The 13,103-nt window shown below is 29.6% G+C and overlaps 1 protein-coding gene across 1 annotated transcript; it reads right to left on the reverse strand.

The window, feature by feature from the left end:
- Positions 1-253: 253 nt before the first annotated feature.
- On the reverse strand, positions 254-10,795 carry LOC131933438 (uncharacterized). Its single transcript, XM_059290208.1, has 6 exons — positions 10,703-10,795; positions 9,277-9,350; positions 8,964-9,092; positions 8,529-8,672; positions 8,015-8,077; positions 254-3,339 (listed from the first exon to the last, which is right to left on the reverse strand). Exons 2-6 carry the CDS (start codon positions 9,283-9,285, stop codon positions 2,464-2,466), a joined length of 1,221 nt encoding a protein of 406 aa, XP_059146191.1. The 5' UTR covers positions 9,286-9,350; positions 10,703-10,795; the 3' UTR covers positions 254-2,463.
- Positions 10,796-13,103: the final 2,308 nt, after the last annotated feature.

Consider the following 13,103-nt stretch of genomic DNA (forward strand, 5'->3'; position numbering starts at 1 on the left):
TTATTTCCACTTATCATAACTTTAAACTTATTTGCCTACATATAATTATCTTTTGTTTAAATGTGTCTGATTCTACTGAGCAACATGTTTTTTTTTAAATTACATAAAACTAGTCTTCAGTGTAATAACTGTTAAAGTAGAATGTAAATATGAATACATGAATAAAGTATATTATGTACAATATGTTGAGACTTCTTTTATTGAGTATGTAAACTTTCATTCCATTTAAAAACAAAAAAACTCAGCTTCTGAATTGAAGAACATTTTTATTTAATTTAAAACTAGGCATAGAGTACTCTAATGACTACATTAAATAAATTTTACGTAAATGCTGCTGAACTTTTCTAGGTAAAATAAAGTCCTTTGGGTGTGACAGTATAAAACTTGTTGTTTTAACTCCATTTATACTTAAACATTTCTGATTGGTTTAAGGCTGTCTGTAAACATCTTTTAAATAAGTTTTCAGTAGATAAAATTTCAGTTGACAAAATTGGAATTGCACATGATAATTTAAGCTGGTTGAAATTAGCATACATATTTTAACTTATTAAAAGCAATTCAGAAAAGACTTAATATATTAGCTTAGTTGTAATGTGATCACAAATCATCATTACGTCATTAAAAACTCTTCTTAAAGTATAACAAAGCCATTAAGATATACTGTAATTTACTGGCTAGACTATTTGTTAGAGTGTTTTGAGGCAATTATTTTTGTTCCTGACAGCTGGACTTAAAACTGTCTTCAACAGGGGCAACAATTTCAAACATTTACTAAACACCAGCATATCAGTGAGTGTAGGTACATTACAAGCAAAGAAATATTTTTAAGCTTAGTAGCAATAGCTTTTAACTTTTAAATTTTAAAAAATAAAACTAATACTCTATTCCTAATATAATAATATTAACATTAAAGCCAGTACAGTTTAAGGTTGAAACTCATTTCAATAAAACTTAGATTAGATAATGAATATTTTTTGTTTGTTTTGTGAAAAAAAAATAACTGTTTAGCGAATACTACTTTTTAAAAAATGTCTTTCAAATATTACAAACACAGAAAAAGAAATAGTACAAACACCTGTTAGAAAACATTTGATTAGCTTTTTTAACACCAAAGTTTAAATAAAGTAATACAATACACTAAAGTGGAAGATTCAAAAAATATCAGAACAGTATCAGAAGTAGCTTATGGCAGGAACAGGACTTCAAATGCATTACATATTAAGTAGCAGAAAAAAACATTACTCAACGGCATCTGAGCTTACAGTTTTTTTTAAAACAATGCATAAAAAAATAATTTAAACATTGGTGCACAATCTTAGAACAGGAAGTTCAAGTTATTTATCACAGTTATGTCCCTTGTAATCATGTTAGACCCAAGACTTCAAGTCTGCTAACATATGTCAGAGTGAAGTGAACAGTGCAAAATTTGTCACAAAGATCTAAATATCTCACTGCATTCGAGGGAGAAATTGTTACATTAAGATATATCACAACAGGTTCATATCTGTTCATATTCTGTCAGTTATCACTGCATTCGAGGGAGAAATTGTTACATACGTATATATATATATATATATATATATCACAACAAATTCAAATCTGTTTATATTTTGTGACATTTGTCAATTCAAAAAGATATAGAGACAATCTTAGCTTTTGAGTTTTACTCCAATTTTGATTGGTGTATTAATTAACATTTTAAAAAAGTAAGGCAAGCATTTAAAATGGCAGTAGTTATATTGTTTGAAAATATTCATCGGAAATAGTTATACCGGAAAAACAAATGAAATGAAGAAGTCAACACATTATTGCAAGTCATAGAGCAAGGCAGGCCTTAGTGGAGTCAGAGAGAAAAAGTTAGGAAGAGAATAGGCCTACAAGTGTTATCATTTTGGCTGACTTGATATTTCCTTATATGTCTATTCTTGACTAAGAAAAATTTCCATGAATTGGTTATTAAGATAAAACTAGTTAATTTTAAAGGATTTATGTTTTATAACATTCTTTTAAAAGAATATAAGTGTCATTTTGAAGATTAAAAAAAACAACCGAGTTTAATTAATTCTGTAGGTCTACAATTTATTGAAGAAAAGATGTAAATCAACTGCTTTTTTAGTGAAATGTTCTTAATATTTCTTAGTCAAAGCAAACAAAACTCCCACTCAAGGGAGGTAATAGTTGGTATCTTGTTAAATTAAAAAAAAAACCCACTGTGTGTTGTAAGAGACAAAAGTAACATTTTACTTAAAATTTTTTTTACAATGGAGCAAACTCTCTGTCTCTCATTTAACATTTCTAAAAAATAACAAGACATGAAGTAAAATGTTGGTGAAACTTGTGCCAAAAAATATTTTCAAATTTAAAGTATAATAAAAAATAGAATAAAAATATTTGCTTAGCTGCTTTTGATAAAAAAAAAAACAATGTAAAATGTTATACACAAGAAATAATTTATATCTATGTTTATTTAATGTTCAGTGGCGGCAATGGCCTGCGATTCAAAGGATTTGAGAATGATTGAGAACTGAGATGTGAAATATCTGACTGTTTATCTAGAGAAGTGGCAGAAATAACAGAAGCCCTCACATCTATGCTAGAACTCAAGGACTCGGAGCTAATCAAAATCTTGTTTGGGAACCTCTGCGACCTTTGACCTGCTCTAAGTGACCTCCTCAATTTGCTACCTGTTTTTGCACGACTATTTATTTCAGTACTGCTTGACAAGGGAACCTTGGAAAAAAGACTGGTAGTTGAGTCCCCTGAAAAACTACCAGACAGCAATGCGAATTTATGTTCTTTGATAGATTTATAAGTTCCTTCGTCTAAGCTTTCGTCAAAACTGACATGTGTGATTTCTTTACTTGAAGATCTAGATCTTTTAATGTGCGGATGTTGGAGGTCTGCTGTTGAATTGTTTGATGTGTCCAACGGCACTAATTTACTGTGAGAGCTGTACAACTTGGGGCTATGAGAGGTGGATCTTTTCCTGATTTTATCACCACTTCCTTTCTTCATACCCTCACCAGAACCACTATGCACATTGAAACTTTTCTGATTTATTTCTTTTCCTTCATATTCAACTTTCTTAACACTGTCTATGGAACTGCTTATGCTGTTGCTATCATTCTGAAATTCATTTGAAGCCGCAGTCTGACTTTTTCTTATACTGCTTCCCCTTCGGGGGCTGCGGACTTTGATGGCCAGGCATAAGCACTTGCAAGTGTTATTTTCAAGCTCATCTTCCCAGCAGTCAGCACATCCTGGGCGCTGAACGCAGCAGGAAGTTTCCCCACCACAACACCCATGGGTTGAAGGAAGACAACTTTTGCATTCGCATGCCTAGGGTTAATAAAAAATGAATTTTGTAGATAGTAAAACAAATTTTTTTTTTTAAATTAAATAGTCTAAAAGAATAAAAAAATAAAAAATTGTATTCTGGCATTTTGAATCAAAAAATTTTTATACTACAAAAAAAAAATATTGTCTTCTTTTTTTTTCTTCTGATGGCAAAAAAAAATGTGTATTTGAATATTTCAATATTGTATAAAAGTAGAAATTAAATTAAAATGAAAAAGGTTTACATTTTTCGTTATTAAAATGAACAACTAAATATAATAAATAATAAAGAAAAAAGAATCCTATGGAATAAAAGTTTATTATACAAGTTGAAATTATTAATATTTTTAGAAATTAAACTAAAACAAATATTAAAAATTTATTAAGAATTTTCTGGAGTAGCCTGTAAACAAAGAAATCTTTTAAAGTTAATTTTTTAAAAATATTTAGAAATAGAAGAAAAATAAAGGCAAAAAAAAAAAATGTAAATACCAGTGTGAGAACAGCTAATTTAATTGGGAGATATTATTTTTTAATTAAAAGAAGGGTTAACAAGAAGGCTAGTACAAGATGAGTAATTAATACTTAATACTGATTACTAAAATAAACATGCAACACTATAAATAAATTGCTACAAGGGGAATGTGATCAGATAAATATCACAGCATTTTAAACATAGCTACACAAATAGGTCTATGTTTTATCCTGTGTAATATTGCACTTATAAAACTTTCTAGCCCATGATAAAGGAATGAAATAAATACCCATAAAATGAAATTAATTCAAAGTTAACTGAAAAGCAAAGTGATGAGCTCTCTTCAGCAGAGATACAAATGTTTAAGCTTTAATTGTTGATATTTTAGCCACTAAGATTGTACTAAGCCTTAAAATTTTTATATGTAAATACTGAACTATCATAAATTTTTTGAAAATTATTAATATTTCAAGCAAGCATCAAATGTTTCTTAGTTTTTTTATAAATGCTTTCACTAATTTTTAAACACACATGAAGCCTATTATAATGTAAAGACATTTCAAACAAAACAATTAGGAGAACAAAATAATACATTTGTATGACATGAGTAACAAAACACTATTTTGGGTAAAGGCAGCTACTGTTGATTATATGCTAGTATGAATTATAAGTAACACTGATTGAAGTGGATGTTACCACTGTTGCAACTTTACATTAGTATTTTAAATAATTTAACAGCATTTGCAGTCATACAAAAAAGATGAGATACCACACAGAAGGAAAAGTAAGGGGGTAGGAATAGATTGTATAAGTGTGACTATTTATAAAACTCTCTATTACATTTTTTGCCTTTCATTAAAAAAAAATAAATAGCAAAATTAAAGAAAAACTATGTGTTGGAATATTACATTGATTTTTGGTAAAAATCACAGATGTAGCATTAAGCAGTCGCATATGAGGCAAAAATTAAATTTTAAAATAAAAATAACATTGAGACTGATGCTGTAAAATATTTAAAATGTTCCTTAAAGGAAAACTTAAGATGGAATTTGACTTAAAAAAAATCAGAAAAGAAGATATTTAATAAGTATAGTTCAAATTTTGATCAGAAGTAAGCCTATATTTTATTTATTATATTTTAATTTACGAGACTTTGTCTTAAAACATTTAATAAAATGTTTTAGAACTAATTATATGGCCAAGTATTTACATAAAATAACAACATAAAATTTTAAAAAACTCCACCAGTCTTTGCAATCTGAGCGAAACAGCAAATCAATGAAAAAATAGTCGTCCCCCCCCCCACCCTCAATCAATGCCTTTTTATAAAAGTGAAAAGAGAAACATGTCCAACAAAATATGATTTTGACTACAAACTATATGACCTAAAGACAAATCTGGAAGAAAGTTGTTTAGTGAAGCCAGAAAACTTCACACAAATCAACAGAGGACCATTTGTGTCTTATTAGTTGAAGTAAACAAACTGAGAAGCACCTGATCAATAAAGATAAATTAAGGTAAAAGATAACTCTCTGGAACATCAATGGTGCGGAAGAATAAAACATTGGCCAAACACTCTAAAAGTAAAATTTCCTCTTCAAACCTGACAGTCCATAGGGCAAGTGAAGGAGGGTTTATACTTGTTTCTGTAACCTCTGCATATGAAGGGATAGTGTGAGCAGTACTCTGTCCGGCTGCCTTTACTTTCCCTAACATGAGTTAGCTACCCATGACAGCTGGGTGGACTGAGGGACGTTTTACTGACATGAACGCCAAACAGTGTGGTCGGGTAATTAGAGAAAGGAACTATGGGAAGTGAAAGTTCTAGAAACCTGGTAGTCATAAATAAATTGAAAAAAGATGTTAAAAGGTTAAAATTGATGCAGGTTCTAGATTCAAAATTTTTATTGTGCATTTATGCTCAAAGATTATCAATAAAAGTATGCAACATAAAAGCTAGGAAATTGATTTCATTTATATATTAGTGATCTCATGGTACTTTGATTAAAATGTTCCTTAGCTATTGATTAAATTAATAATCTACAATGTCTAATCACTACTGCATTCTAAGGAAAACATTTTTAGTTGATTTTAGATTTTGGAAAGAAAATAGCAAAGTGAATTGAACAGATTTGACCCCACTAACTGTATACATTATAAGTATTTTAACAAGGAATGTGGGCTAGAACTATTTGATGCCATAGAGAATTAAGGAGAAAGTGGGAGAGGGGAGGTAATCATAACATAAAATGAACACCATGCATAAGGTTTTAAAACTTGAATAGAGTATTGAGCTGGGAAGTCCAGAGCTGTGAGCAGAACTTAACAAATTATACTACTAGTTCCGATCCCACAATGTTTTTATTTTTAAGTTTGTTTAAGAAAGGTTATTTGGTCGAGAACTGGTTTATCATTTCTGTAATCTATTAATAGGTTATTCAAAATTATAAACTTAAGCTAAATTTCAGCTGTCGTTATTGTTAACTTGTTAGGCTAAAGATCAATGCAATTAATCCTTCAATTAAAAAAACTCAAATTTAAAATTCAATGATGATATTTGTTAAAGAAATTTGAATCCATGCATTAAAAGTTAGTGTTTTAAAGGTGAATAGTTTTTAAATCCATAAATGATTTATGTCTACTAATGCTAACACTTGTATAGCTGTGTTTTATCAATTTAATTTACTTTAAAAAGAAATAAAATCTCAATTTTCTTTTACTGAAATAAATAAATAATTTCAGTGGAGATTTCCAAATAAGGTTATAGTTATGTATAATAATATATTGTACATATGTAAGTATTAGTACTATGGATGTTAATAATTTTCTATTAAGAGAATGAGTACTAAAGGTGGTATTGCACACAGATTAAAAACCTACACCATACTTACGGCGAAACAAAAACAAACTGATATTTATGGAATTATGCTAGAGGTGGGAATACTACTAGACTGCCTCCCATATTTTTCAAAGCAATTCTGCAGATGGACCAACAATGTTGTGTAGCATTTAAAAAAAATTAAACAGAATAAATCCAATAACTAACATAGCTTAGGAATATAATAAATGAGTACATTGTAACATCCATTTCAACAACTGCAGGAATGAACAACAAGAAAAACAAACAAAATAAATGTACAATCATCTACACAAATATGACATAAAATATGTTCTCTGTTAACTGGATTCAACACTGAAAATAATAATTTTGCTTTGTAATTAAGTGTTACTTTCATTAATTTAAAATATACAGATACCTTGTTTTGAACCTGAATATTTATCTGATCATTGTTTTTAAAAGCATATAGAGACATAAACAGTTACAAAGAAATTATTAAAAAAGATAATCTAACTTAGAAAGCTACAAAATTATTTAAAAGATTTAATCCTCCTCTTATAGTTTGATGTAGCCTAATGGTTTAAATATTAAAATTTAAGTTCTATTTTAAAGAAAACATTAAATTATAAATATATTTGTTTAGGAAACAATGCAAAGAATTTGACTCTTTTATTACAACAGCTAGAATTTAACAAAATCATTTTTTTTTAAATAATTCAAAAACAATTCTTACAGCTAAAAGTATGAAATATGTTACTTCAAAGAGGTGTTACTATGTTAATATTACACACAATGTAAGTAGACACTTTTAACAATAAATATATACATTTTTAAAATCAGCACTGAAATAAAAGGCATTAGTTGATTTGATTGCTCCCATAGTGAAGAGATAACTTCAGTGTAGTGTTTTGCACCATATTAAAATTAGATAAGCTTCACTTAGTATTATGAGCACATTCAATACAACAGCTATGCATGCCTAGCTATACAAATGCTGAATACAACAAGACAACATTTTTTATTGTAAGTTTTTATATGAGTTAATTCATTGTTATTGAAAATACATATGCGATGATGAGAAAATTGAAGTTCACATTTTCTGCATTCGGAAAATACATTTCTATCTTTTATTCTTAGTAAGAAATGTATATTTGTTAAATGTGTATTTATTCTTCTCCCCAAAAACTCGAATACTTTGCTGAAATGTTAGTTGATAGAATACTTCAATAATTTGTTAAGTAAACTCAAACAAAGACCATACCTGATTTTTTTTTAAAATGGATAACAAAGAATTGTACCACATACTTAACCAAAAACAAACAAGGACATGAGTTAGATTAAAAGTAAACAAGTGAATAACTTACTTCACAGCATCCCTCTGTACAGCCACAACAATTGCACAATAAAATATCAACACAACTAATTTTCTGAAATTTAATAATATAATGGTGTTAAATAAAACATATTACAAATAAAGGGAAAAAATTATTACGATGAAAGAGAAATTGTCATTACATATGAAATATAAAAATTGAATATTAGACTTTAATATATCACTGTAATTGTGTATAAATATAACTGATAACATCTCATCTGTTAGAATATCTTTAAATTGTATCTAACATCTATCTCTAAAGATACCATCTTATATTATTTAGAATTTTTAGACTAGCTTTTAGACAGTAAATTTAACATACACATTGGCTAAAACCTTTTTTTAAAAAAATTATATAACAGGAAGTAAAACCATATTTCACAATAGAAAAATCATTAATACTTCCCATAGCAAATATTACACAGAAAAAACAAAACTGGTTACAGCTTAATTGTGTTTCATCTGCAGAGAAAAAAACTCAACATAAACAAAAACATACAAACCTTTCTTTGGCCACAGACTTTAGACAGACATCCATCGACATTAGAACTACAACAACAAGGGCAAGCCTCGTTGACTTTGGAGCACGCGACACAGCAAGGCTCATCAGATATCTCACAACAGGTAGACTGGCATGCTCCTTTTTTCTAATCAGGTATTAAAAAAAATAAAATGAATACAATTTAGGCATTTAAAATGCAAAATTTACTTGCCATTATAATTCCAATCTGTTTTACCAACTCAACTCTTAAAATCTCTTCAAGTAGCAATTACAGTATTCTAAGTGCTTGATAGATGTTGAATGATAGCTTATTGATACACCATAATAGGTTAGTAACCATTGTTTTTAACAGTTAATCTCAAGCTGAATTTCATAAGCACAATAACTATTACAATTTCTTATAAGTTTTTATTATCTATCATCATATTGTATTTACCCGTAAAAAATGTCGGATGACTATTATGATTATAACTAGCATAACATAACCACCAACAGCAAGACACACTATAGCGGCAACTGGGAACTCCTCCTCATTTCCTTTTTTTAAATCTGTCTGATTGGCATTCTGAAATGCATGTTCAATTGTTATTTTGTTTCTATAGGTAAATTTTCCTTCATGTTCAAGTTTTTTTAAATTAATAATAAAAATCAATAAACTTATTTTAAAAAAAAACAATTACTAAGTTTTTGCTAATGTTGTATTTCATGATTTCCCCATTTATAAACTATAATTTTAAAAAGCCACTTACAGTTGACATGGTGGATCAGTTCATCCCTCATGCATTTTTAATGCTCCCCAAACATCCAAGAAACAACATTTGTTCTAAAATGGAGTTTTTAAATATATTGAAAGTGTTATAGTAAGGATTGATTGACAAGGTAATATAAATAATTGGATTTTTATTCATGTAACACATTAAACTAGTTTATAAATAACATAAAACTAAGGTGGTCAAGTGGTAGATCATGTTTATGCTAAACCAAAAGTGTTGGGTTCAGATCCTGAGCTCAACTCCATGAGAAGTGTGTCCACACGACTCTGATAGGTAGCTTACTCACATTAAGAAAAATAAATTAAAATGTAGATGCGCACAGGACTAACCATGAGTCTATCCCTTCAGTTGCAGAGTTAAATGAAACTGATGAAATCTACTTAATCTCTGAAGTTAACTATCCGTCCAAATTTAAATCCATCTTCAATCACTACTAAATCTGATTTCAGGACGAATTTAATTTAAGACAATGTAGGCCCTAAACAAAGCCTAAATATTTTAAAAAGGAATCAAAATATTATAGGGCCTAAATTATAATGTAACATTATTTTAAGAGTTATTTCTAAACAATAATTGGGGCCATTGTGGACTAGAGACACTGTGACTAGAATGTGACACCCACCTAATTAGTATTTTTTTTTTAATGTTGAATTTTTTTTGTAGGAATATTTTTAATGAAAGGCATACAATCCATACATTTTCTGAACGAAAAATGAAAGAACTAGTATGCACTATTAACATGGAAATGTATAAAATGAATCAAAATAAAAGACATCTGAAAACAAAAAATTTAATCAATTAATTATGACTCAAACTCTCCAATGTCAATATCATCAACTAAATCTTAATAATTACTTCATTAGGCCTAGTAGGCCTTAGGCCTATAGACTAAATACAAATTATTATCTCCATCCATTTTCATTAAAGAAAATATGTAGTTTTATGGGTCTAGTTGTAATTTTTATATGCCAAATCTATCATTTTCTACGCAATGGTCCTCCCTCCAAAATGCTCAAAAACTCACCCACACCAAAGAACTAGAACGGTTGCTTATTCAATATTCATTAATACTAATAGTACATTATTCAATATTCTTCTATTCTAAACCAAAGCTCATGGGTTCAAATTAAAATCATTAAATCAATTATAATTCATTCATATTTTATTTTAAGAATTTTTAAATTATTTAATACTAAATTTATTTGATAATCATATCATTCATTCGTTCGATCATCATGACAGTCATGTTTCACTGACACTGACTGTCGACTGTCGTGTTTCATCATGTCTTCCTTTTTTTAGGCGTGCTTTTTCAATTTAAGACTAAGAAATACACGATAGCATGTTACTTATGCATTTAACTAATAACAATAGACAGACTTTGCTTTTCTATGCTAGTTACCATGTATTGATTATAAGCAATCAGTAATTAAAATTTGATGTCATTTCTAGGCTGTGTACATATTTACGCAGCCATTTTGCATTGCTACCGACGCCAAAGTCACGTGACAATACACCCATTTAAAAAAATACTGTACGGTGACGAATGAATTAATACATTGTTTTTAATTCTTTTAGACTACTCCGTACCGTAAGACGAAAAAAAAGTCATTTTTAGCTTGAAGCATTATTGCTACTTTTATTGGAAGCATTATTTCAAGCATTAGGTATAGGATGGCGTTTTTAAATAAATTAGGTTAGGTTACCTAGGTTTAAGGTTAGGTTAGGTTAGGTTGGTTAGGTTAGGGAAGGGTACTAGGGTAAATTTCAAATTTCAAATTTATTCAAATTTATTCAAACAACGGTTACAATTGTAGGCACAAAGGCCTTTTTTCACATTGGCCGTTTAAACAAATAAAGCAATTCAATAACACATAGCAGTAACACATAGCACTGAAAATGTGGAATAAAGAAACAATGGTACATAGCTATCATACATAATGAGATAAAAAAGAGAATATAATAGATGAATGAGAAATGTTACAATGAGTCAGTTAGGTCATTAAATAATTTTAGTTTTAGTTTAGTTTTGAATATATTTTCAGATCTAGAAAGCTTTATTTTATTAGGAAGATTGTTCCACAAATTAGAACCAGAGTAGGCGAAGCTATGTTTTTGGAAAAAGGTTGAATAAGGGAATGGTAAATTAAGACGACGATTTAATTTTATGTTAAAAGAAAACAGATCTGATAAGTAAGAGGGGGCTGTTTCGTGGAATATTTTATATAAGAAAATTGATTTGGTATATATTATCTTTTTATTTAATGGAAGTATTTTAGTAGAGAGAAAAGAATCCAGACTACTAGACAAGCCAGTAACCAGTTTTATAGCCCTTTTTTGTAAAGAAAGAAGAGGACGCTGCTTAGATATAAAGCTGCCGCTCCACACTACAGAAGCATAATCCAACCTAGATTGAATGAAAGCCTCATAAAAAACCAGCCTGCTCCTATAGTTGAGAAAGTTCTTTATCCTAGCTAATTGAAAGGTTGTCTTTAATAAGGACATTCTTAGAAAATGTATATGGTCAGACCAAGTGAGGTTGTGATCTATAAACAATCCTAGGCATTTGTAACTGTCTACCTGTTCAATGTTTGAATTGTCTATAGTAATGTTTAATGCGGTGGATGGAAGACGAAGGCGTTTCTGATGAGTTGTAATAAACATTGACTTGGTTTTATCGGGGTGAAGTTTCATTTTGTTAAATTTTGTCCAAGTAGCAAGCTGATTGGCACATGTTTGAAGTTTGTAACTGAGTGACTCAGCACTGTCTGCAAAGACATGCAAAGAAGTATCATCAGCGAACATCTCGCACTGACCAGCGTCAATATGTAATGGAAGATCATTAATGTATAAAGAAAAAAGTAAAGGACCTAAGATTGAGCCCTGTGGAACCCCTATATTAACATATTTCTGTGAAGAGATGGTATTAAGGTGAAACACGCGTTGAGATCGGTTAGATAAAAAGGAGTGAAGTAACCTAACTGTAAAGTCGTGGAATTTGTATGGAATTAGTTTTTTAAGAAGTATGGTGTGATCAATAGAGTCAAAGGCTTTTCTGAAATCGACAAACAGCGAGCCACAGAGTAGGTTTTTGTTAATATTTATAAGCCAGTTTTCATTCATCTTAATCAGAGCAGTGTGACAAGAATGAAACTTTCTAAACCCAGACTGATTACTATGGAAAAGCTTGAGCTTTTCTAGGTAATTTGAAATGCATTTGTTTATATGTATTTCTAGTGGCTTGGAGAGGGAAGAAAGTATAGAAATTGGCCTGTAGTTATTAGCATCTTGGATGTTACCTTTTTTGTGTAGTGGTATAACCTTAGCATGCTTAAAATGTGTCGGGTAATAATGCTTGGCAATACAGAGATTATAGACATAGGTTAAAACTTCGGAAATTATTGGAGCTGAAATCTTCAATACATTATTAGAAATATCATCAAACGAAGTTGTTGAAGACGGTTTAAGAGATCTTAGGCTAACATATACTTCATGAACAGTGAGAAGCGGAATGATCAGCTCTGTCCTACCACGGTGAGCAGAATTACAAAAATTTTTAAGCTCATCACTGATTGTGTAATCAGCATCTGTGTTGAGCGCTGCAGATGATATAAAATGATTGTTAAAGTCATCAGCAGATATCTGGCAATGTCCAGCTGTATTACATGTGCGTTTTTTTCTAATTATTTGATTTATAGCAGTCCAGATAGATTTGGAATTAGGTTTGCCTGACAGCAGCTTATTAAAATACTCCTTCTTCGACCTACGCACGAGCAGTTTGACATAATTTCGCTGCCTACAAA

Source organism: Physella acuta, unplaced genomic scaffold, assembly GCF_028476545.2.
Source record: "Physella acuta isolate Inbredline_101_S28 unplaced genomic scaffold, ASM2847654v3 ptg000107l, whole genome shotgun sequence".
Classification (NCBI taxonomy): Eukaryota; Metazoa; Mollusca; class Gastropoda; family Physidae; genus Physella; species Physella acuta.